This window comes from Gorilla gorilla, chromosome 6, assembly GCF_029281585.2.
Source record: "Gorilla gorilla gorilla isolate KB3781 chromosome 6, NHGRI_mGorGor1-v2.1_pri, whole genome shotgun sequence".
NCBI classification, from domain to species: domain Eukaryota; kingdom Metazoa; phylum Chordata; class Mammalia; order Primates; family Hominidae; genus Gorilla; species Gorilla gorilla.
The window spans coordinates 80835541-80862357 of record NC_073230.2 but is presented as its reverse complement, the minus strand read 5'-3'; the positions used below and the strand labels follow the sequence as shown (position 1 = coordinate 80862357).

The following is a 26817-nucleotide window of genomic DNA, read 5'->3' as shown; positions in this document are numbered from 1 at the left end:
TGACCTTGTACTTTGTTTATTTTTCTTTGGGGATGTTTTATTTTGTTGTTTAAATCAAATTTTTAAAATCACGCCTGTAACCCCAGCACTTTGGGAGGCTGAGGCGAGTGGATCACTTGAGGTCAGGAGTTCAAGACCAGCCTGGCCAACATGGCAAAACCTCGTTGCTACAAAAACACAAAAATTAGCTGGGCGTGGTGGCGTGTGCCTGTAATCCCAGCTACTCGGGAGGCTGAGACAGAAGAATTGCTAAAACCCAGGAGATGGAGGTTGCAGTAAGCCAAGATTGTGCCTCTGCACCCTAGCCTGGGTGACTGTTTCAAAAAAAAGAAAAAAATTAACTTAACTTGCGAAGCTTATTATATATTAATGGTATTTGTTCATCTATAGCATTTGTGGTATATGTATTTTCAGTTTGGTGTATTATTTCTCTACTCAGTTGATGTACAGATTATTTTAATATTTATGAGCTTGGATCCATGACACATTTCCTTTGCATTTCTTGCGTGGATTTCATTCTTAGAAAGCCCTTCCTCATTCAGAGATCAGATTCATCACTATTTCCTCATGGTTCTTTTATTATTTCTTTCATGTAATGCTACAGTTCATCTGAAATCTACTTTGGTAAATGGTGAGCTGTAAGAATCTAAATTGATTTATTTTCCAAAAAGCAAGGCAATTGAGCCAATTGTCTTATTGTCTTAGGAATAATCCATTCACTGCCCATTGTTGTTTGATTCTTCCTTTATATTTAATCTTACTTTGATAATTTTAAAAAATTCATGCTTTTATTTTGGAGAAGAAAAGGCAAGGCAGTTCAGATCTATTAATAATTACTGTTGTGTGCCAGGTACCATTTTTTTTTTTTTTTGAGACAGAGTCTCACTCTATCACCCAGGCTGGAGTGCAGTGGCGTGATCTCAGCTCACTGCAACTTCTGCCTATCGGGTTCAAGCAATTCTCCTGCCTCAGCCCTGAGTAGCTGGGATTACCTGCACCAGCCACCACGCTCAGCTAGTTTTTTAATATATATATCTATACAGACAGGACTTCCCCATGTTGGCCAGGCTGGTCTTGAACTCCTGACTTCAAGTGATCCACCCGCCTTGGCCTCCCAAAGTGCTGGGATTACAGGCGTTAGCCACGGTGCTTGGCCATGCCAGGTACCGTTCTAAGAACTCCACACATCACAACTCATTTTATCCTCCCAGGAACCCTGTAGAGGAGATACTCTCCTTCCTCCCATTTTATAGATGAGGGAATGGCTGCCAAGCAGACCCACACAGCTGGTAACAGCCTACTAGGATTTGAACCCAGCAGGCTGGCTCTAGTCTTCATGTATCCCTAACCGCCCTAGAGACTGCCCTTGCAAGACGTGAGCATCCCATTCCAAATTCCAGCTCAGGAGGGTCACCACTCTACACCCTGATGACTTAACCTGTGGTTGATTTATTTTCTATAAAAGGCAGCAGGCAAAGAATAGGAAAATCCACAGTTGTAGAAAAATGTAAATACTCCTAAGTCAAAGGGATTCTTCTTAGCTTTAACCTGGTAGTCACAGGGAGTCCCAGGAAAGAAAACCTGATTGCAGAGCTAATGGGGTGTCTCAGCCAAATTGAGAGCACCTGGCTCCCTGCTCCTTGGCCTGACTGCGTGTCACCGATTCCATCTCAAACAGGCATCACAAGGGAGAATGAGGTGGATGCATGAGTGTTTCTATATGAAGATGTTCTCAGCAATGGTACTTGTGATATTTTAAAATTGGAAAAGACACCAGTGTCTATGTTCTCAAGCAAAGCCCAGCTTACGCAAAAAGTGGAACCATGTGCGGCCATTAATTACTGACAAAAAATATTTCATGATACACTTATATATCCTCCATATTATTGAGTAAAATTTCAAATTATTAGGCATTGTGAATGGAATGGTTTTAGTAAAAAAAAATACATGGGTATATACACATGCACACATATACACACACACGCACACACACACACAGTCCAGAGGCCCATACATCAAAGTGTACACGTTATCTCTGGTATCCAGATCCCCAAGTCCAATCTTGGCTTTGTGACTTATACGCTCTGTGACCTTAGGTAAGTTAGATAATTTCTCTAAGTTGCCATTTTCTTATCAAGAAAACAGAAATAACGCTAATCTCCCATAAGGTGAAGGTGAAATTAATTTGTATGCAAAAAGCACTTAGAATAGTGTCCAGTACTTCAAAAGCACTCAAATATTCATCCCTAGTATTATTATTTTCAAAATGTTCTCAAATGCATATTGATGGGATTTGTAATAAGAGAAAAACCGCTTTGCTTTCAGGTTTAGAAAGGTGATATGATCACACCATAGACAATCTGAGAACATTTCCTCGTTTCTTTGATAAGTGATTCCAGCCCACAGCACACAGCAATGGGGGACTCCAACCCTCCTGTCTCTCGTTACATCCAAACTTCCTGCTCAATATCTCCATTTACAGGTCCCAGAGGACCTCAAAGTCAAAATTTCCCGAACAGGATTCATTATCTGCTACGTATCTCAGGCAAAGAAGACTATCATAGTCTTTTATCCATAGTCCATTGTAACATTCAACACATTTGTTCCCTACCCCAACCCCCCGGCTAGAGAGAATCTTGCTATCAAGGCCAGCACCTCCAAAAACCACTCATTGAATGAATGAATGAGCAACTCTATTTCTCCCCAGCGAAGCAACCCACAGCATATTGAACAGCATTCCAAGCCAAAAGCATGCACGGTCTGAATTACCTCCCCGTAAGCAACGGTATTATTGTATCTTCTCATTTCTGGGTAAACATGGTCCAGGTACCACTGGAAATTCTTACACTTTAAACTTTTCCTTAATGCTCTTCTTTCAGAGACATCACCGATGTCAATTCCCGGATTCTAAAAGGAGAGAGAAGCCAAGGGGTGTTAGTGACTGTGGAGCTCTGGCCAGAGTGGGGCACAGGTGGAGTCACTTTCAGGGAAACCTTCACATAGAAGATCTTAAGCCTGGGCTGGGCACGGTGGCTCACGCCTGTAAACCCAGCACTTTGGGAGGAGGAGGTGAGTGAATCACGAGGTCAGGAGTTCGAGACCAGCCTGGCCAACACGGTGAAACCCCGTCTCTACTAAAAATACAAAAAATTAGCTGGGTATGGTGGTGGGCACCTGTAATCTCAGCTACTCAGGAGGCTGAGGCACAAGAATCACTTAAACCCAGGAGGTGGAGGTTGCAGTGAGCTGAGATCATGCCACTGCACTCCAGCCCGGGCAACAGTGCGAGACTCCGTCTCAAAAAAAAAAAAGATCTTAAGCCTCGTATGCTTATTCAGAAGGGTGTTTGTTTTTGTTTTTGTTTTTTGAGTCACAGTCTTGGTCTATCACCCAGGCTGGAATGCAGTGGCACGATCTCATCTCACTGCAACCTTGGCCTCCCGGGTTCAAGTGATTCTCCTGCCTCAGCCTCCCCAGTAGCTGGGATTCCAGGCTCGCATCACCATGCCTGGATAATTTTTATATTTAGAGATGGGGTTTCATCATGTTGGTCAGGCTGGTCTTGAACTCCTGACCTCAACTGATCAGCCAGCCTCGGCCTCCCAGAGAGCTGGGATTACAGGTGTGAGCCACTGCACCCTGCCAGAAGGGTGGTTTAAGGAGACCTATCTGATTCATCCAGACCCAGGCCAGGGAATCCTCCTTCCTGAGCAAAATCAGGAACCTACAGCAATAAAGGTCCCAGACAAGTCAACCATCCTTATCATTGCTGTGCAAATGGATTTCTGGGACACGCTGATGTTGACGACCTACATTCTCAGTTTCTTCTCTTCCGCATTTCCTTAGTAACTATCAGAGACAATTATTAGAGGAATTATTTGATTAGGACAAGAAAATAAATGCCTACAACCACCTCCTGTCTTTCTTTCCTATACCTGCAAAATTTCTCCTTTTGTTGGCTCTTTGCGAAGTTCATTATATGCAGAAGTGAAAATAATTTTCCATTGCAAAGCTTGTAATGATGTTCTAATGAATAATTCACTCTGCTTTTACAGAAATGAACCCGTAATGGCTGCTGTGTGCTGACAGGGAAAATAAAGTATCTGAAATATGACTCTGCAGACTCAGCTGCAAGATGGCCAGGAATTAGCAGAGACAGGATGCACTGGGGGGCCTGGGAGAAGACTTCAAATTATGTCATGAAGATCACTTGGGCAGTCAAACAATGACTTTAAAGGGAAATCCCTTTAAATGTCAAACTTATTCAACCTCAAAGACAACCCTGAGCAGTAACCTTTAACTCTTCGTTTTAATATATTTAGTATGATTCATGAAATGGTCTTTTTTTTTTTTTTTTGAGATGGTGTCTGGCCCTTGTTGCCCAGGCTGGAGTGCAATGGTGCGATCTTGGCTCACCACAACCTCTGCCTCCCAGGTTCAAGCAATTCTCCTGCTTCAGCCTCCCGAGTAGCTGGAATTAAAGGCATGCGCCACCTCGCCCAGCTAATTTTGCATTTTTAGTGGAGACAGGGTTTCTCCATGTTGGTCAGGCTGGTCTCGAACTCCCGACCTCAGGTGATCTGCCCACCTCCGCCTCCCAAAGTGCTGGGATTACAGGCGTGAGCTAATGGCCATTTTTTAAAAGCCTGGTAGGTTACCACTGGCATTTGGGACCAGAGATTGTCTGAAGTCGTGGACAAAGCACTTGGCTACAGTCAAAAGACTTGAGTTATTTGTAACTCTAAGTCACACCACCATTCCAGGTCAAAACTTGAGGCCAGGCGCAGTGGCTCACATCTGTAATCCCAGCACTTTGGGAAGCTGAGGCGGGAGGATTGCTTGAGCCAAAGAGTTCAAGACCAGCCTGGGTAATCTGGCAAAACCTCGTCTCTACAAAAAATACAGAAGTTAGACAGGTAGGGGGCGCACGCCTGTGATCCCAGCTACTCAGGAGGCTGAGGTGGGAGGATGGCTTGAACCTGGGAGATGGAGGTTACAGGGAACCAAGATCATACCACTACACTCCAGTCTGGGTGACAGAATGAGATCCTATCTCAAAAAAAAAAAAAAATCCCCTTTACAAAACAGGAATAATAATAATACCTATTTCACTATTTCACAGGGCTGGGGTGAGGTTTTGTATGAGGACCTGAACTGACTTCCCTGCCCATGTGCTTTGTGTGGGACCTTGAACGAGCCCCTTTTAGCTTCTCATAGCTTCAATTTCTTCATCTGTAAAATGAACATCATAATACATTCATATCAAGCTAGCATTTATGGAACTCTTAATATTTGCTAAGCTCTATTCTCAGCCTTATTTTATCTTCACGGGAGTCCTATCAGGTAAATTTTAATAATCCATGTTTATAGATGAGGAAACTGAGGCAGACAGTTCTTATGTCATGAGGTTGTTATGACAATTAAATAAGATATCACAAATAATGACTTACTAGGTACCTGGGACATAGTAAGTGCTCAACGAATGTTACCTAGCTTTACATAATAGTAATAATGGCTAAAAGCACTTATTACTTAACAGCTAAAAAGTGTTAAGTGTCCAGAAGGGGTTTTTTAATTCTTGAGAATGTATTTCAAAACTTATAACAACATTGAATAAATTCTTCACTTTTATCTTCTTGACCCACATATCTGGCACATATTCAACTGTATTTCTTCTGTTCTGGGCTCTAGCCTCCTGATACATAAGGGCTGCCATCTCTCAATGGGCACCACTCCAGGTGACTTTCCAGCATGGCTCAGACACCTATGGGTGCTCTGGCTGAGGAGATAAACTGAGCTGTGGCTGAGGGTGCAGGTTACCCTGCTGTGCAGCATAGGACGAACAATGCACTCTGTGCCAGGTGCTACTCTCAGCATGCCACATGTATAAATTCATTTAGTTCTTACAATCACCCCAAGAAGGAGAATCTGCTATTATCCTCATTTTACAGCTGAGGAAAATAAGGTACAGTCGACCCTTTATATCCATGGTTTCTGCATCCATCGGTTCAACCAACTGCAGACTGAAAATATTTTTTAAAAGCCCAGTAAGAACAATACAACAATAAAAAAATACAAATAAAGCATAAGAATTATTTACACAGCATTTATATTGTATTATCTATAAGTAATCTAGAGATGATTCAGCCATAAAAAGAAATAAATTAACAGTATTTGCAACGACCTGGATGAGATTCGAGAGTATTATTCTAATGGAAAACCAAACATTGTATGTTTTCACTGATATGTGGGAGCTAAGCCATGAGGATGCAAAGGTATAAGAACGATACAATGGACTTTGGGGACTTCAGGGGAAGAGTGGGAGGGTGGCGAGGGATAACAGACAACAAATATGGTGCAGTGTATACTGATCGGGTGACGGTTGCACCAGGATCTTACAAATCACCACTAAAGAACTTACTCATGTAACCAAATACCACCTGTACCCCAATAACTAATATAAAAATAAAATTAAAAAAATTTTGTGCTGCCATAAAAAAATTTATATAAATCTTTATATTATGTATTTTATATATTATATAAATATATATTTTATACATATATATACACACACAGGAGGTTATACTTAGGTTATGTGCAAACACTATGCCATTTTGTATCAGAGACTTGAGCATCTGTGAGTTTTGCTATCCACAGGGAATCCTGGAACGAATCCCCTGTGGATACCAAGGGATGAATGGTACAGAGAAGATGAGTGGATTTGGTCAAGATCTCCTGACTCATAAATGATAGAGCTGGGATTCAAACCATGCTAATATACAACTACCGCATGACACTCCTGTGGTGCTGCAGTAACACGGAAATTTCCTTGGGCCATCTTCTGAGCAGAATGTGGAGGAGAGCTGAACAGCTAGGGGATTTGGCATAGAGCAAAGGCATATGATACGGGGCAGCTGGAGCTCCATGGGAAGTCACACACTGGCAGGATGAAGGGTCTGCTGTGAAATATCTGGGCAAGAACTTCCTGGACATAGCATATCATCAGGAGCAGGGCAGCCAGATTAACATAATAAGACTGGGATTAACACACTAAGACCCTTCTCATCTCTGTAAGTGGATTTAAAGAGACTTCCATTGTGCTAGCCCTGGAGTTAGGCAGGAGCTCTAAAGCTGAGACATCTGTGAACCCCTTTGAAATGCATTCATAATTTTTCTAAGCATGAGCATTTTCTGGGGAGGAACGATTGGTTTATTAAATAAATAGTGATCAAACAGTAAGGATCACTGTTCTGGGGTGGTGGGGAAAGGCTGGTGATCCCTACCTCCAGTGGCAGGTTCCACGCTATGTACACATGAGACTTGTAATCGTCCATCCAGACCTCAGCAACGCGAAGAGCATTCCTCTTGGTGTAGAAGCCAATGTTGCTATTATATGGCTTCTTCTTCCGCTCAATGTGGGCCACCCGTGAGCAAGGAAGGACCTCCATGCTGCCCCCACAGAGCCATACCTAGGGGTACAAAGATTTCATCAGCCTGAAAAAGAAATTCCCAGAGGCTATGCCCCCTCCCCAAGCCCAAAAGCAATGGTTCAGCTGACTTTGCATAAACGTAAAATACATTTTAATATATAAAGCCAATGAGAGGTTGTGCACGGTGGTTCATGCCTATAATCCCAGCACTTTGGGAGGCCGAGGTGGGCAGATCACTTGAGGTCAGGAGTTGGAGACCAGCCTGGCTAACATGGTGAAACCTCGTCTCTACTAAAGATAGAAAAGTTAGCCAGGCATGATGGCGCACGCCTATAATCCAGCTACTCAGGAGGCTGAGGCACAAGAATCACTTCAACCCGGGAGGTGGAGGTTGCAGTGAGCTGAGATAGTGCCACTTCACTCCAGCCTGGGTGACAGGGCAAAACTTTGTTTCTAAATAAATAAATAAATAAATAAATAAATAATGCCAATGAGAGTTCAAGGTTGGTTTGTTACTGCAGCATGGTCTAACCTAACCTGACTAAAACATATAAAAAAGAGGCTTGGGAGAATTCTTATAGAAACAACAGCTCAGGATATAAAATCCACCTCTAGGTAAGAAAGGCTCATAAACCTAAGCTGCCCATGGCAACACATGAGTTTTCTTATGTTCTCAATAATGCATAACTGACATCCCTGAAGGCTGCCTTTCCCATCTGGCTGAAGCTGTGCCCTGCCAATGTAGAATGGAAAATTCATACTAAGAAACAGATCTTCTTTATTCATATCAGCACAAGCTGTATATAATGATCTAGTTCTGTGTTATGTTTTGTTTTACTTTGTTTTGAGACACGGTCTCTCTCTATCACCCAGACTGGAGTGCAGTTGTGCGATCACAGCTCACTATAACTTTGAATTCCTGGCTTCAAGTGATCCTCCTGCCTCAGCCTTCCAAGTAGCTGGGACTACAGGTACGTGCCTCCATGCCCAGTTAATTTTTAAATTTTTTTGTAGAGATGAGTTCTCGCTATGTTGCCCAGGCCGATCTCACACTCCTGGCCTCAAGCGATTCTTCCACCTCGGCCTCCCAAAGTGTTGGTATTACAAGCATGTGCCACTACTCCCAGCCTAGTTCTACACTGTTAATATGCTCTACTTTGGAGTCCTATGGGTACACATGCCAAGCCTTCTGGAAGCATCCACTCCAATGCCATCATGAGCAGCTGTTGCTTGCTACTACTGAACTATTCAGAAAGAAAGTTGCAATGATGGCTGCCTTTGAGGGATGCAAAAGCCCAAGGATGTGGGACTTCTCATCCCTCTGCATGGGGATGGCAGGCACCTAGGCTGTAAGGCCCTGCTCCAAAAGGAAAGCTGGACTATCCAACTTCTCTTGGTCCAGGTGGGAAAAAAAAAAAAAAAACCTTATTGTAAAAAAAAAAATTAATTTATGGAAATGAAGTTCCTGGTACCAGTGGAAAAAAAGGAAAATGACAGAAAAGTTTCAGGAACCTGTGAGGCTGTTCTGCTGTGAAGACACTGTATGCTCTGCATAAGCGACAGTTTTTGCAGGTGAGCTGACTCAGGTAGGCTCATTCCAAGATGGGTTACTTCAAGCCATTCCACCTTTAGTCTCCCAGTAACCACCAAAGCAAGAATACTGAGACACTCTTGAGTGTCTGCATACCCCCTTCTTGACTTCTGTTGACTGACTTTGGTGGCCAAATTTGTTTGTGTGTGTATGATGTTCTGTTTCTATTTCCCAACTTCGGTTATACCACAGGGAAACGATACAGATAGAAAATTCTCCCATAAGCAAGAATCCTCACTTTGCTTGCTTCCTCCAGGAGGAGTTGTGGGCTGTGGTTAGTAGAGAATAGATGTTCCAGACTTCTTTGATCTGGGACTGGACAGCTAGATGCCCTTGCATGTTAGGTTAGACCCAGCTGCTGGCCATGGAAGGAAGTCAAGGAGGCCAAATGTTGGCAAAGGGCCTGGGAATAGAGACACGAAACTGGTGTCTTAGAGAGTAAAACAAGGTGGCTGAATTTCAAGGTATGGACAATATATAAAGAATCAGGGTCTCACAATGATGTTGCAAGACTCAGTGAATGAATGAAAAGATATACCATGTTCAAGGATTGGAAGAATTAACATTGTCAAGATGGTAATACATCCAAAATTGATCTAAAATTTCAACACAATCCCTATAAAAATCTCAGCTGAATTCCTTGCAGAAATTAACAAGCAGATCCTAAAGTTCGTAAGGAAAAACAAGGGACCTCAAGTAGCTAAAACAACCCTGAACAAACTGGGAGGACTTCACTCCCCAATTTCAAAATTTAATACAAAGCTACTATAGTCAAGATGGTGTGGTACTGGCATAATGACAGACATACGGATCAATGGAATAGAACTGAAAGTCCAGAAATAAACTCTCACACTTATGGTCAACTAACTTTCAACAAGGGTGTCAAGACAATTCAGTGGGCTAAGAAATAATATCTTCAACAAATTGTGCTGGAACAACATGTAAAAGAACGGACATGGCTCCTACCTCACGCCATATAAAAAATTAACTCAAAATGGATCAACGACCTAAACATAAGAGCTAAAACTATAAAACTCTTAGAAGAAAACATAAGAGTAAAAATTCATGACCTTGGATTAAGCAAATGTCCCAACAATTGATTAATGCATAAATAAAATGTAACATATCCATATGATGGGATATTATTTGGGAAAAAAATGAAATGTTGATACATGCTACAACAGGGATGAACCTGGAAAGCATGCTAAGCAAAATAAGCAAATCACAAAGGACTACATATTCTATGATTCCATTTATATGAAATGTCTGGTAAATAAATTGATGGTTGCTTGGGAGGTGGTGGGCAGGGGGCTGGAGGAAGGTAGAGTGACTGCTGATGGGTTTGGTGGTTCTTTTTAGGGTGATGAAAACATTCTAATATTGATTGTGGTGAACTTTGCACAGCTCAAACATACTGAAAAAACCATTGAGTGGCACATTTTAAATGGACGAATTGTAATGGTATGTGAATATATCTACAAAGCCGTTATAAAAATAGATAGATGATTGATAGATAGATAGATAGATAGACAGACAGACAGATAGATAGATAAACAGAGAGATGGGGGAAAGTAGATTTGGCCGTGAATCTCAGTTTGGGGAGGCTCAGGAGGATGGATGGAAGCAAAGCAGAACTCTTCAAGGACTTAGCAGGGATGACAGACACAGGCGCATAAGAGACCTTAGCAAAAGCCTGAAACCCAGTCATAAGAACACAGGTGCCAAGTGGGAATAGAACCCACAAGCCAGTCTGACTTGGCACTATGTCCTCCACAAGCCATCCAGACCAAGGTCAGGATGGCTTTCATGCCTGGGGTGCAGCCAAACTCCCAACAGGGTTCAAGTGGATGTAGCTGTTAGGAGTGGAGGTGAGAGGATGTCCAGGAGCCAGATGTTGGCTGTGTTAGCCCTGTGTTGGACACCAAGCCTTTTAAACAAGGGGAGGGAGATGGTGTAACAGACAGGTGGCAGGAAGCTCAGCACATCTGTCCTGTGTGGCAGAGACATGGGCTTTCTGTCCTGGGCTCTGTGGTGTGGATATCAGCCAGCACACTCAGTGTGCATTGACCCAAAGTCCCTCAGCTCTCCCTGTAGAGTCTGGGGAGGACTCAGAGGCTCCTGGAATAGCAGATGTCTTGAAGGTATGCCCTGCTGTGGGGTCCAGTAAGCCCAGGGTGAATTGCCAGGGTCAGTGTCTGCCCTGGAATCCTGCTGCTGGCCTGGATGCCCACAACATTGCCATCACTGGGCATGCACTGTGGTCATTATCCTTCCTGACTCAGCCTAAGTCTGCACTTTAGCTCATCACCTCCAGTGACTCAGACTGGATTTTAAATCCTAAACATGAACTGTCATTAGCGGCACCTCTTGTGTGAGACAGAAGACGAGGGCTCCTCTTGCTCATCTCTCCTCTACGCTCCACTTTCACAGGCCCCTCCCTTTAGAGAGGCAAGTATACCTGCTCTGCCTGCTCCAAACCCCAGGACCAGTCCAGTAATAACAGAAAGCACCAAAACCAACTCCCTTATCAGCTTATCACAGATAAGGAAACTGAGGGTCAAAGAGGTGGAGAAAGTGGTTCATAACCCCACAGTCAGTAAGGGTAGGAGTCAGAACCACACCCCCGACCACATGTGAAAGCAGCAGACACTGGCCCCTCCTGCCCAGGGAGAGCTGACCTACAGCTGTAGACCCCTTGGCTTCTTTTCAGCCACAGCCCTGTCCCTCACTCTGGGTGCCTGGTTGGTGCCTCTGACCTGCATTGTAACCACAGTGAGCAGGGGAAACAGTGAGGACAGAGCTGGGCATATAGATATATGCAGAGGAAGCTCCATGGATCTGCAGTGGCACCAATGACACCCTAGGGTCAGAGGTCAAAGCCTGCTGCTGCACGGATCCAAGTGGCGGCATGGCTGTGCAAGGGAGGCTGGAAGATGCCTGGGAGACAAGTGATTCTTCAGGCCTCAGGCTCTGCTCTGTGTTGGCTGGGGGTGATCACCAGCAGAGCTCATGGGCTGGCTCTAAGTGATGATGAGCTGATGTGAAGTCTGCCAGTGGTTAAGCAACCAGGCCTACATAGCAGATGGAAAGAAATGCAAGAAAGTGGACTGAAGGCTTTTGAGCCTTAGCAATAAACCAACAGTCCAGCTAAGTCCCCTATGGAGGGGTATTCCCGGAAGGAGTGATATTCCACCTTGGCCTCTGAGTCCACCCAAGAGGTCTGGAAGCAAAAGGGGTACCCTCTAAAGGGAACGATCCAGTTTATGTTTCTACCACACATAAGACCCAGCTATGAGTATCCCAAGTACAGCTGGTCCCAAGAAAGGGTCCTGTGGATCTATTCTCTACATCAGTGTTTACCAGCCCACATGGTGAGTTCCTAGGCTGGCTGAAGAAATGAAGAGAAATGCACAGAAAGGTAGGAACGAGACTCTGACTGGCATGTCTCTGATGCCAAGAGCAGAGGGAAGTGCCCAAATGGAAAGCGCCCCAGGCTGTGGCTCCTCACACAGTGGAGGGAGGAGGCCTTCCAGATGGGTTGGAATGGGCCAGGAGGAGGGCACGCTCCAAGCTCTGGGACCAGTCCTGGAGGCAAAGAACCCACCGCAGGGTTCTTAGTGACCCGTTGCTAGGGAAGTGGGGAAGTGGCCCTGCTTAAATGGATATGGGCCTCCAGGAGGTGTGGTGACTCCAGAAACAGGCGCTCATCCATTTATTTATTCATCAAAAAATGATCCATTCAGGGCCTACTGGGCTGGGCAGGGGGATGAAATGAGAGGTGCTAGCAGACAAGGTCCTTGCTGTCATGAAGTGGATAATCTAGCAAGGGAAATGCATTAATCAAAGAATCACAGGCAGAAATGCACCATCACAAAGGGAGCTTTTCCATGAGGGAAAACAACACAGGGCTAAAAATCTAGCGTGTAACACGAGGATGTGGCCAGTGGGCTCAGAGAAAGCATCCCCCAGGAAAGGATACTAAGGTGAAGTCTGAAGGGCTAGGCTGAGCTGAGTAGAGGAAGTGGGCAACAGTCCCAAGCCCAGAGGCAGCCAGCACAGTTGCAATGACCTTGTGAAGGAGAGAGCAGGGTGTGCTGGACTGTATTCAAAGATGGCAGCAACAATTCCACCCATGCTCCTTGGCAATGTGACTTATTTGCTCTTCCTATAAAAAGGCTGAACCTATTTCCCCTCTCCTTGAATCTGGGCTGATTTTATGACTTGCACTGATTAACAGAATGCAGAAGTGATGTCTCACACAACCCAGGACTAGGCCTTAGAGACTTTGCGGCTTGCACTTTCTTCCTCTTGGAATTCTGAGCCCGTCAGGCTGTAAGGAAGCTGAGGATAAAAGACAATTGAGCAATAGAGGCCCAGCTATTCCAGATATCATGGCTGAAGACTAAGGCATGGGAGTGAGGCCATGTGAGACTGTACACCCCCAAGACAACCCATCAGTGGAATGCCAGTGTGTGCATAAGCATAGCCAGGGCCATGTGGAGCAGAACCACCTGGCTGACCGCAGCCCAGACTTCCAAACTTCAGAATCTTAATCAAATCAATTGTTATTTAGGCCACTAAATTTGGGCTTACACCGCAATAGATAAGTAATACACAGAGGATATTCAAAGAGCTGAAAGAATAGCCATGTGGCTGGAACGTAGAAAATGGATTCAGAAAGCAGGGCTGGAAGAGAGGAGAATAGTGGAAAATATTGGAGAGGTAGGCAGGGTCCACACCAGGCAATGACCTGGAGGTCATGTTAAAAAGAAATTGATCTTTGTTGTAAATGAGAAGCCACTGAAGGATTTGGGTTTGAAAAGATCACTCTGGCTGAACTGTGGGGAAAAGACTGGCGGCATGAAGAGGGGAGATGGAGAAAACAAGAATGCTTTGCTATTTTGCAGGGAAGAAGAGCTGATAGCTTTAGTGACAGCAACAAAATAGAGATGTAGATAGATTTGAGGGATTTTTTTTTTTTTTTTTTTTTTTTTGAGACAGAGTCTTGCTCTGTCACTCAGGCTGGAGGGCAGTGGCATGATCTTGGCTCACCGCAACCTCCGCCTCCCAGATTCAAACTATTTTCCTGCCTCAGCCTCCCAAGTAGTTGGGATGACAGGCGTGTGCCACCGTGGCCGGCTAATTGTTGTATTGTTAGTAGAGATGGGGTTTTGCCATGTTGGCCAGACTGGTCTTGAACTCCTGACCTTAAGTGATCCACCTGCCTCAGCCTCCCAAAGTGCTGGGATTACAGGTGTGAGCCACCGCACCTGGTCGAGGGATTTTTAATAGGCAAAATCATCAACAATAGATTGGATATGGCTTGGAAGGAGAAGGAGGGTTATGAATGACCCCTAGCCACTGGATATACTGAAGCTTCATTCACTGGGGCAAAAAGCCTGCCCTAACCTACCCAGGCCTCTGGAATATGGAAGGGATGAGGCAAAAGAAACCATCACAAGACTCTGGGGTCTGGGAAGTCTTAGGCAGGACACATTGTTCTGCTTCCTGACAGCTGATGGTCCTGGAAGAAGACACACTATGGGAGATGAATGTCAATGGGGATTGATTTTCATCATTTTGGAGAGTCTTCAGTGGCACGTTGATTTAGTTACATCTTTTGATACATGTTTCATTCACACATTCAACTTCATCATTTACTAAATACTTTCACTATGCCCAGCGCAGTGGCATATGACTGGAATCCCAGCAATTTGGGAGGCTGAAGCAGGAGGAGTCCTTGAGGCCAGGAGTTCAAGACCAGCCTGGGCAACATGGTGAGACCAGCCTCTACAAAAGAAAATTAAATAATTAGCCAGGTGTGGTGGCACATGGCGGTGGTCTCATCTACTCAGGAGGCTGAGACAGGAGGATCACTTGAGCCCATGAATTCAAGGCTGCGGTGAGCTATGATGATGCCACTGCACTCCAGCCCTGGATGACAGAGCAAGACCCTGTCAATCCGTCCATCCATCCATCCATCCATCCATCCATCCATCCATCCATCCATCCATCCATAAAATGAAATAAAATTACAAACACCTGGATCCCACCCCAGCCCTATAAATCACATTCCCCAGGGATGAAGTTGAGGCACCTGGGTGTATGTAAAAAGGCCCCCCCATGGGATTGAGATATGTACCCACATTTGACAGCCACCAGCTTAGAAGGCTTCTAATATCGTTTCCAGGGTTGTGATCTGATGACTCAATTTTACAGAAGCTGAAAGAATTTAAGTAAGGGCTGTGCTCTGCCACAGTCTGGACAGCTGGATAGTAGCTTCAGGGACCCCGGAAGAGCCACAGGCAACAAATGAGGATGCAGGGTGCCAGGTACTGCCCAGGCCACCTGCTCCCCTGGGCACCTGTCACTGAGGAGCCTAGGCAGCCAGGGAGGAAAGAGGAGGCCAAGCCATCAAAGCCAACATGACTGGTTCATTTATATTCACTATGCTCACAGGCTATGGGCTCCAAACATTTTTGATGTTTAAAAATGTAAAGCATACCTTCTCCAATATGTTTACTTTATTCATTTTTCAGTACATGCACATACTACTATGCTAATATATTTTACACATGAAAAATTTATAGATATATAGAAATCCAAAAATGACATTAGAATATGAGTGCTAATATATTCCTCTTGTCCCTCTAATGGTCCACATCATCTTGTGTACCCCACTTTGGAATCTACTGCCCTAACAGTGAGGGGGCTGTTCTCACCTCGTCATAGAATTCTAATATTCAAGGTCTGGTCTTGTCCTGTGACTTTTAGAGGCCAGGAGTTTCTCAAAAGCAGCAGGAAGTATCATTCAGGCATAAGTAGGTTTGGATCCAAAATATTCTGGTGAGAGTTTTCAATTGTGCCATTAAATTGAGAACCCTGGGTGCCCTGATTACGTGAAAGCCACTTTTCCAGGGATCTTCAAGGCACTAACAGGGGGCAGCTCTCTCTTGAAAGAGCTTGCATGCTATTATAGCAGGTGGCCCGGAGCAGAAAGACAGTGTGTTCTCTCTCCCCACGACCTCTGTCACTCAAATTGAGCAAGGAAGCTACATATACCAGAAAGAAACCCAGGCACCATCCTCACCACTTCCTCCCTAGGCACCAGCCAATCCATCACCAAGTCCTGCAGATGATGCCTCTTCACTACAGCTCAACTGCATCCACTTCCTTTCACATCCACTATGACCACCAGATCATTTTCTCCTCCCTCATCACCTTGGTGCAAGCTACGACCATCTCCCACCTGGACCACAGCCACCACTTCCGAATCCAACTCCACTCAGTCTGACCTCCACTCAGCAGCCAGGGTGAAACTGATCATTCCACGGCCCTGCAAACTTCGATGGCTCCCACCGACCACTCTGAAAATAAATCCTCAATCTTCGTGTGGTCTTCAAAGCCTCCCCCTGCAGCCTCATCTCTGCAGCTCCCCTCAATCCCATGATGTTTCCTTTTATCCTTCCCTGTGCCCCATTCCTGCCCGGGACACTCCTCCCCCATCTGCCTAGTTAACTCCTAATCAAACTTTGGCTTTCAGCTCCATCAGTGCTTACTCAAGGAAGCCCCAGATAAAAACAGAGTTCCCTGTAACATGCTAGCATAGCCCTTATCACAGTTGTAACTGCATGATCCTGCCAGCATGTGGGCGTGCAAAAAAAATTACTTTCTCCCTTCTTTACTAGGTACCTCAATGAGGACAGTACTGTGTCATCCTGTGTCCCTACTGCCCAGCACTGTGCCTGGAACATAAGTAAGTACCCAATGAGTTCTGAGTTCTTAATCAATGAGTGAATGTGTACATACATTAATGAATGGAGAGGGGCTGGAGGGAGTAAGCAGGGAAATTGTCTGGAGAGGAGGCCTAGGAGGTGGGAAAAGAGGAACAAATTAAAGAAAGGAAAAGGAAATAGACTAGAAGATATAATATGCCAGGCAGAGAAAGTTAAAGTCGGTCAACCAAGGGCCCTTATAGAACTGAACACGAGCTAGATTTGAGTCTCTTCCCAAACGCTCTTCCCACAAACCCAGAACCACCCTGATGCTTCTAAGAATGCTGTTCCCTGGCACCCCTTCTGGTGCAAATCTACCCTACAGTATGTCAACATCAGCCAGCCCAGCCCAGCCTGGAATCAGTGGGGAGATGTTCTCTAGCATGAGCTGAGATAGACCCAAGAAAGATCAATCATTTTACTCTCTAGTGGGAAAGGCCACTGGCTCCATTTCTCCCAGAAGTCAGGCACATGCATTCTTCCCCCGGAAACTATTTCCTCATCTGTAAATGACAGGGGGCTATCTCTGAGGTTTCTTTCAGCTCTGGCATCTCGAGAGACCATGGCCCAGTCTGCAGAACTATGGCCTCTGCTAACAGAAAACAGCAGACCGCAGAGGCTGCCTACCCCGGTGTTGACTTTCTTGAGGAATCATCTGGAGACTGCCAGGAATTCCCCGAGTAATGAATTTAGGAATGTTTTCTAGATCATGGAAGACACACTACCCGATCAGATCTGAACTACTGCTGGGTATATCAATACTTCTTTTAATCTGTCCAAAATTCCCTTCCAGGTAGCAGAAAGTTTTTTGAATCTTTTTCTTTGATTCTTTTTTTAAGAGAGACAAGATCTCACTGTCTCCCAGGCTCGAGTGCAGTGGCATGACTGTAGCTCATGGTAACCTCAAACTCCTGGGCTCAAGCACTCCTCCTGCCCCAGCCTCCCGAGTAGCTGGGACCACAGCTGAACACTACTATGCCTAATTTTTAAATATTTTGTAGGCTGAGCATGGTGGCTCACGCCTGTAATTCCAGCAGCACTTTGGGAGGCTGAGGTGGGCGGATCACCTGAGGTCAGAAGTTTGAGACCAGCCTGGCCAACATAGTGAAACCCCTTCTCTACTAAAAATACAAAAAACTAGCTGGGCGTGGCGGCAGGTGCCTGTAATCCCAGCTACTAGGGAGGCTGAGGCAGACAAATCGCTCGAACCCAGGAGGTGGAGGTTGCAGTGAGCCGAGATCGTGCCACTGCTTTCCAGTCTGGGCGACAAGCAATACTCCATCTCAAAATAAAATAATAAAATAAAATAAAATATAAAATAAAACCCTCCCAGTGAAAGCCTGTAATCTATTTTCAGAAGCTTTCTTCCTGAAAGCATATGCACATAGACACCTGAAGTTAAAGATTTCACCACTGTCTCTTAATGTAACAGTGAAACAACAAGAAACTAACATAACTAGTCCATTTTTGTTTAAGGGGAATTTACCCATTGTTGCATGCAAGTTAGGATAATTTGAGAGCACTGATATACAGTGCAAAGCAGCAATCACATAGTTTTGAAACTAACTCTGGGATTACAGGGGAAGTAGGTACACCACTATGTTTTGTTAAAGGTTTACAGGAACATTGGGATCTAACCAAGGACGAAGAAGTTCCCTACCACTTAAGACTCTTGCTGGTGCCCAGATTATCTGCCATCCTCAGTTGCTTCTTGAGTCCAACCTCTACACACAGTTTCCCCATATCCCTCCCCCATAAAACCTTCCAGCCGGCCGGGCGCAGTGGCTCACACCTGTAATACCAGCACTTTCGGTCGCCGATCCCGAGGCTGGAGGTGGGCAGATCACGTCAGGAGATCGAGACCATCCTGGCTAACACGGTGAAACCCCATCTCTACTAAAAATACAAAAAATTAGCTGGGCGTGGTGGCAGGTGCTTGTAATCCCAGCTAATCAGAAGGCTGAGGCAGGAGAATAGCTTGAACTCAGGAGGTGGAGGCTGCAATGAGCCTAGATTGTGCCATTGCACTCCAGCCTGGGTGAAGAGCCAGATTCCATTTCAAAAATAAAAATTTTTTTAAAAAAGATAACATCTTAGCATATGTTCTTGAGCTGTTTTTCAGAAACCCAGACCCCACTCAATGGATTTGCTGGCAGGTAGACTCTCAGATGAGGGGGAACTGAGGACTGAACTCTGACCACAGTGCTTGGTTCTAAATTTCTTCCCAAGGGGTCTGGAGGAGGTCATGTCCATGAGGGAGCACTAACATTCTTTTCTGCTGACCTCAAATTTTTACACAAAGCTTTGCCTCCTGGAGCAATCGCAAATCAGAAAATCTTTGACTCCACCTTAGACCTTTGGGCCCTGATTCAAGATGTCCTACTTTTTGGCTGGGTGTGGTGGCTCACGTCTGTAATCCCAGCACTTTGGGAGGCCAAGGCAGGTGGATCACCTGAGGTCAGGAGTTCGAGACAAGCCTGGCCAACATGGTGAAACCCTGTCTCTACTAAAAATACAAAAAATTAGCCAGGTGTGGTGGCACATGCCTATAGTCCCAGCTACTCAGGAAGGTGAGGCAGGAGAATTGCTTGAACCTGGGAGGCAGAGGTTGCAATAAGCTGAGATTACACCATTGCACTGCAGCCTGGGCAACAAGAGAGAAAGTCTTAAAAAAAAAAAAAAAGTCCTACTTTTTTAGGTCGAAACAATGTACAGCTTCCATGTGTTGATTTCTGACTTTGCCTGTAACCTCTGCCTCTCTGCCTTTAAAAACCCTTACCTAGGGCCAGGTGCGTTGGCTCATGCCTCTAATCCCAGCACTTTGAGGGGTAGGCAGGTGGATCACAAGGTCAAGAGATCGAGACCAACCTGGCCAACATGGTAAAACCCCGTCTCTACTAAAAATACAAAAATTAGCTGGGTGTGGTGGCGGGTGCCTGTAGTCCCAGCTACTTGGGAGGCTGAGGCAGGAGAATTGCTTGAACCCGGGAAGCAGAGGTTGCAGTGAGCCGAGATTGTGCCACTGCACTTCAGCCTGGCAACAGAGCGAGACTCTGTCAAAAAAAACAAAAACAAAAACAAAAAAAACAAAAACAAACAAACAAACAAAAACCCTTCCCTACCAGCCATCAGGGAGTTCAGGTCTTAAGCATGAGCTGCCCGATTCTCCTTGCTGGGCGCCCTGCAATAACCGCCTCACTTTCTCTCGCTGCAATTGCAATGTCAGTGTTTGGGTTTGCAGAGCCAGACGGGCGAGCTATGGTGGGTTCTGTAACATAGGGAGTGATGTTCCACCACCTCTGGAGCATGTCTCTCTGACGTCTTCCTTCCTACTGACAGGAATTCTTTTTATCAAAAGGAAGTCACTTAGGAAGCCATTTAAATCTATTTACATTGTTAAAAGCAACACTGGAGGAAATTTAACGCATAAATTACGTAAATAACACCATCTGGTAATCCAAGCGCAGGCAAATTTTAGCCCTTTGTCTGATTCTAAACAACACAGGTTTCTGGCAAAGAGAATATTTTAATTTGTTACTCGCATCCTACCGATCATTTGCGGGCCTTTCTGGTAACCTTCTTCCCAGAGGAGCAAGCTACTACTCCTGAAAATCGGGAGAATTTTCCTCAGCGTTTCTCTCTGCCATGCTGGAGACGGTGAGCTGACTTTTCCCAGTTTAAATGAACATTCTCTTTCACTAAACTGGACGGTTGCATAATGGCTTTCCTCCTAAAGTCCTTTTACAAAATTCAATTTCAATCTTCTGCTTTATTTATGACTGCTTCTCAGAAATGGGATTGACAAATATGGACCTCAAGACATATCTCAATTTAAGTACCGCGGTGGTAAGAACTTCTAAATATGTGGATCCTCTTGCCAGTCAATGCAAGTCATTGACTGGCAAGAGGAATTAAGATGAAGTGTTTTGTGATGAGCAGTTCAGAGAAGTCAAGAAATGCAGATTGAAAGCAGCTTGATCTATAGAGCCCAGAAGTAGGGCTGGGAGGACTTTTTTCTTTTCTTTTGATTTTTGTTGCTGTTACTATGTACTGAAAAGAATAATATGGGTTTATTTTCACCATTTTAAAATTCAACCCAGGCTGGGCATGGTGGCTAATGCCTGTAATCCCAATGCTTTGGGAGGCCGAGCTGGGGGGGATTGCTTGAGGCCAGGAGTTCAAGACCAGCCTGGACAACCATCTATAACAAAACATTTAAAAATTAGCTGGGCATGGATGCGCATGCTTGCAGTCACAGCAACTCAGGTGTTTGAGGTAGGAGGATGACTTGAACCCCGGGGATTGAGGCTGCAGTGAGCTATGATGGTGCTACTGTGCTCCAGCCTGGGCAACAGAGTAACGACCTGTTTCTAAAGAAATAAAAATAATAATGAATAAAAAGAAAACAAAATCCATCCCAGTCTTATGACCCAGCCTGGATAGATAGCTTGTGACTGTCATAGAGGATCAGGGCTTTGATGTTAGAAAATTGGCTAAAAGGCTGGGTGCAGTGGCTCACGCCTATAATCCCAGCACTTTTTGGAGCCCGAGGCAGGTGGATCATGAGGTCGAGAGATGGAGACCATCCTGGCCAACATGGTGAAACCCGGTGTCTACTAAAAATACAAAAAATTAGCTGGGTGTGGTGGCACACACCTGTAGTCCCAGCTACCCAGGAGTCTGAGGCAGGAGAATTGCTTAAACCTGGGAGGCGGAGGTTGCAGTGAGCCGAGATCACACCACTGTACTCTAGCCTGGTGACAGAGGAAGACTCCATCTCAAAAAAAAAAAAAAAAAAAAGGCTAAAAAGTAGCCTGGATCAGGCATGTCTAGGTTGGCTTTGTCCTATTCTCCCCACCTCCCTTCCTTTTTTTTTTTTTTTTTTGTGCTCCCATCCCTTCCTCTCCTGCATTCCCTCTTCCCTACCACCCACTACTTCACATCTACTAGCTCTCACTCTATTTCTGTCCTCCCGACTCTGACAGTTCAAACATTGGTCCATTAGTCCTCTCTCTACAACAGCTTCAACTAAGTAAGTATTAAGCATTTTATTGTTCTTGGTATTCCCAGCACCCAGCCTGATGCCTTTAACTTCTAACAATTTACCTTCCTTAGTTATTCAATCCAGTGCTATGTACATGTTTACTAAGAGCTCCAAGCTAAACGCTGCCAGGGATATAAAGATAATTTAGACATGGATGTCACTGCCAGGCTCATAGCCTTTATTCTTTCCTCAGAGCTTAAAATTAGAATGCCAGGAAAGTATTGAAAATGACTTTAGAACCTTTGGTGTAGAAGCTGGCAGAGCGGGGAGGGTGAAAACACCGTATTCACTCCCCTATCCATGCATGTCCTCCATCCTTCTACCGTCATTTCTTTGCATTTTGCCTGGGATTAAAGGAGTTGGTAGGGCACAATTATAGATAAGCTATGTTTAACTATAAAAGAATAGTGAATTATATTTAATTCTGTGTCTTCAACACCAAAGGGCCAGAGCTTTCAGACCGCATACAGTGATCTGAAGAGGACGGGTCTGTCCACATCCTTTAAAGAGCATAATTGGGCCAGGCACCTGTAATCCCATAATTGGGCTCACACCTGTAATCCCAGCACTTTGGGAGGCTAGGAGTTTGAGACCAGCCTAAGCAATATGACAAAACCTGGTCTCTATTAAAATACAAAAATTAACTGGGTGTGGTGTTGCATGCCTGTAGTCCCAGCTACTCAGAAGGCTGAAGCAGGAGAATCACTTGAACCCAGAAGGTGGAGGTTGCAGTGAAGAGAGATCATGTCACTGTGCTCCAGCCTGGGCGACAGAGTGAGTGAGACTCCATCTCAAAATAAATAAATAGCATGATTGATGTCATATGGCCCAAAAGGCCAGCAAAGCTTGTGATCACTCTCTCGGGCACTCAGATTCCCTAACTGAACTCAACTTGGTAAAGGCAAAATAAAAGGCATTCCCAATTACTGGTCCCATAAGTCTGCAGAAAGGACAGTGGTACTGGGTTGTCTAGAGTTTGGGGCTAGGACTTGGGAGAAGCCAGCACTGCTCAGCCGGCATGGCTCTGCCACACTAAACTGCACATCTGCACACTGGCCACCATCTAATATGGACTTCCTGTTCTTTATGATGCAGCCAGCCAGGCATGCCCGAGATACCCCTTGGAAAGAACCTTGACTGGCAACTTCCTGAACTCTTCTCTATTACTTAGGAGATGCCAGAAGGAGGCTGAAATTGCCCTCACAGGGTTAACGGGAATTACAAGCCAGGCTTTAGGCAGAATTACGGTTAGACATTGATCAGGGTACACAGGTGCACTTTAACCCACTTCCCTGCAGTTGCTAACTATTCAAGGGTCACGTAGCACACTGACTACCTGCTCCCTCATTGTTCCTATAGATAAAATCTCTAACACTGGACCTTTTAACCCAATAATTGCTTAAGGAAGGGGTGTGGGTGTGTGTGTGTGTGTGTGTGTGTGTTTAATCCTGAATTCCAGCAGAATGGCTAACCAATCTGAAGACCCCCACCAAGGAACTGACTCAGGATAGGCATACAGTTTCTTCATCTTCCTGTCCCAGGACTTCATCCTCTTGCTTCTCAACCAATCAGGAATCCCCACATTTTAGCTAATCACCCATCCTCTTAAAAACCCCTTGAAAACTCCATCCCAAACCTTTTGAGGAGGCAGATTTTAGGTTTCCTCCCATCTCCTCATTTGGCTGACCAATGATCTTTCTCTGCTGCAACTCCTGCTGTTTTGGTGTATTGGTGTGTTATGGCACAATGGAAAATTGAACCCGGTGGTCCTAAAAAATGGCCCATGAGATGTGAGAATCCCTCACTCAAGGTCACAAAACTTGGATGTGGTGCACAAACTGAGGTCTGGGCCAGGACAGAGCTCTCAACTGTCGGCAGAGCTTGAGAAGCACCTTGCAGCAAGCCACCAAGCCCAAGGGCCTGAGATTAGGACTCAAGGTCAGGGCAGGTGGGCTGGCAAATGGAGCAAGATCCAGTGGTGACAGCTGGGTAATGGGGGCAAAACCATCCCTGCAGATGGGAGGAAGAGGATGAAGACGACCCTAAAAGACATCACCCAGAACTGGGCACCAATGTGGGGCCCATAAGGCTTCATGCTTTCCACAAACCCTTTTGTTATTTCATTGTATGATATGACATTACAGAAAGATAGTCCTGGAGTCACAGCACTGGGTTCAAATCCTGGCTCTTGGTTGAGTTGAAATCAAAGTCATTGCCAATGACTACTGAGTTGCCCACAATTGAGGCTAGGTCTCATGGTTGCCTAGCTACTTTTATGTCTGATCTTCAGTTTCCTTAGCCATAAAACGCAGCTGAGGGCCAGGCTTGGTGGCTTATGCCTGTAATCCCAGTGTTTTGGGAGGCTGAGGCAGGAGGATCACTTGAGACCGAGAGTTCAAGACCGGCCTGGGCAACATAGCAAGATCCCATCTCTATGAAAAATAAATAAATAAAAATTATTTTTAACTTAAAAAAGGAGTGGACCAAGCATAGTGGCTCATGCCTGTCATCCCAGCACTTTGGGAGGCCAAGGGAGGATCACTTGAGGTCAGGGGTTTAAGACCAGCCTGGGCAACATAACAAGACCCCGTCTCTACAAAAATCTTTTTAAAAACGTTAGCTGGGCATGGTGGCATGCACAAGTAGTCCCAGCTACTCAGGAGGCTGACGTGGGAGAATTGTTTGATCCCAGGAGTTCCAGGCTGCAGTGAGCTGTGATTGAGCCACTGTACTCCAGCCTGGGCAACAGAGTGAGACTTTGTCTCTTAAAAAAAAAAAGTAGCTCGTGACAGCAGCTGATCTGAGGGTTGTTGTGAGGGTAATATGAGATAATGTATGGAACACTCACTAACATGATAGTAAATGCTGAGAAAAACCAAAGTAGTTATTATTTACTAGCCACGAGAATAGCTGTGTAGCTGTGAAGTGAGCTGTTTCCTGAGTGGTAGCGGTGCCACCACCTCTGTGTGGGCCCATGGGAGGGGCAGGTTGGAGATAATGACTGTGAGGACCCAGAGGAAGTGAGGAAGTGGTAGCTGCTGATGTTGGCATAGGGGTTACAGGCTCACTGTGTGTGTCCCTCTGTCCACATTCCATTTTTCCCTGTTGCACAGCCTGCAATGGGTGTGGGCTGTTGGTGGGCCAGGCCACTTCCTGCCCTGCTTGGCTGTGAGGACTCTCTTGTTGTCCCTCTAGACGGCCACCCAGACACCTGGACTGCAGCCTGGCCTAAGTGGCTGGAAGCAGAGCAAGCTAAAGGATTTCCTTGAGTGGAACTGCTGTCAGGTGGTGTCAGTGGGTTTACAGAGGCTTGGAGAATGTGTATGATTACTGGGCACTGCTCAGAGGCCCATGGGGATGTGTTCATGGCCACAGACATCCCTAGGAACAGTGGACAAAGCACGGACTCTAGCACACAGAAGCAATGGTAGAGGTAAGAGGCTCGCAGAAAACAGAGCCATGGGCTTCCAGGGCCTGAAGGGGCCTCTGCCTGAAAGCCTACCTGCTCAGTGCCAGTAGTTAGGGTCACTGTGGCTTGAAAATAGAGGGTAACAACAGAGGACAGGAGAAGTTGTCACTCACACTCCTCTCCAGTTCCTGTAGGAGCAGGAGGAACTGGGCAGGCTCTCAGGCCTCCAACTTGTCTCCCCATCCCTGTTGTTGTTTAAAAATAGCAGATTTGGGCTGGGCATGGTGGCTCACGCCTCAGGTCCCAGTGATTTGGGAGGCCGAGGCAGGCAGATCACTTGAAGTCAGGAGTTTGAGACCAGACTGGCCAACATGGTGAAATCCCATCTCTACTAAAAATACAAAAAAAAAAAAAAAATAGCTGGGCACAGTGGTGGGCACCTGTAATCCCAGTACTTGGGAGGCTGAGGCAGGAGAATCACTTGAACCTGGGAGGTGGAGGTTGCAGTCAGTGAAGGTCGCACCACTGCACTCCAGCCTGGGTAACAGAGCGAGACTCTGTCTCAAAAAATAAAATAAAATAAATAAAAATAGCAAAATTGGGCCAGGTGCGGTGGCTCAAGCCTGTAATCCCAGCACTTTCGGAGGCTGAGGCGGGTGGGTCATGAGGTCAGGAGATCAAGACCATCCTGGCCAACACGGTGAAACCCCGTCTCTACTAAAAATACAAAAAATTAGCTGGGTGTGGTGGCGGGCACCTGTAGTCCCAGCTACTCGGGAGGCTGAGGCAGGAGAATGGCATGAACCTGGGAGGCAGAACTTGCAGTGAGCCGAGATAGCGCCACTGCACTCCAGCCTGGGTGACAGAGCGAGACTCTATCTCAAAAAAAAAAAAAAAAAATAGCAAACTTGGATGCCCCTTTTGGTACCAAGCCACCAAACATACTGTCTGTGGCAGGAGGCAACTCATAAAGAAGCATGGTCCAAGCGTAGGAGGGTTTCAGCCTCTCACTTGCTTTTGTTACAGCCAAGATGAGGGGTCTGACCTATGTGATTCCTCTGTGAACTTATGCATGCAAGGAACTACATCTGATAAACTAACATGCAGTCCATTCTCAGGCTTGGCAAAGAGAATAGAGAGTGAGAAAATAGCTTTAAATTAAATTTAAACAGAGTGAATCCACTCTCCATTCTACTCATGAGATAGAAACACGCTGAGTCCCAGAGGAAGGTGGTGGCCTGTGGCTGGGGCTGCTGGTGCTCCAGGAACAGCCCTGGTCCTGCCATGCTGAGCTGGGTTATCCTTTGCTTACTTACTTCAACATAGAATGTTCTCAGAACCCTTCTTGGAGCTCCATCCCATCCTTTTCTTTTTGCATAAACTGCAAATACAATCAACTAATTTTTTAAAAGTGTGGGACTAGCTGCTGGGTTAGAAGCTATGGAAGTCAGGAAATCCGGGATTTCTGAAATTGGTGTTAAAATGTCAGTAAGGTTAGGGGCAGAAATGCTGTTCTCTGTTCCAGGATGGTGTATCAGAGCCTAGGAACTTGGGGGCAAAATGCCAAG

General features: G+C 45.5%; 1 protein-coding gene across 2 annotated transcripts in view; it reads right to left on the bottom strand.

Moving 5' to 3' along the window:
* Positions 1-26817, bottom strand: part of GALNT17 (polypeptide N-acetylgalactosaminyltransferase 17) — a 584160-nt gene that overhangs the window by 40235 nt on the left and 517108 nt on the right. For both annotated transcript variants that reach the window (XM_055392683.2, XM_004045535.5), the window contains exons 7-8: positions 7284-7469; positions 2770-2907 (exon numbers count right to left, since the gene is read on the bottom strand). In XM_055392683.2, coding sequence (XP_055248658.1) covers positions 2770-2907; positions 7284-7469 — 324 coding nt within the window. The remainder of the gene's footprint in view (positions 1-2769; positions 2908-7283; positions 7470-26817) is intronic.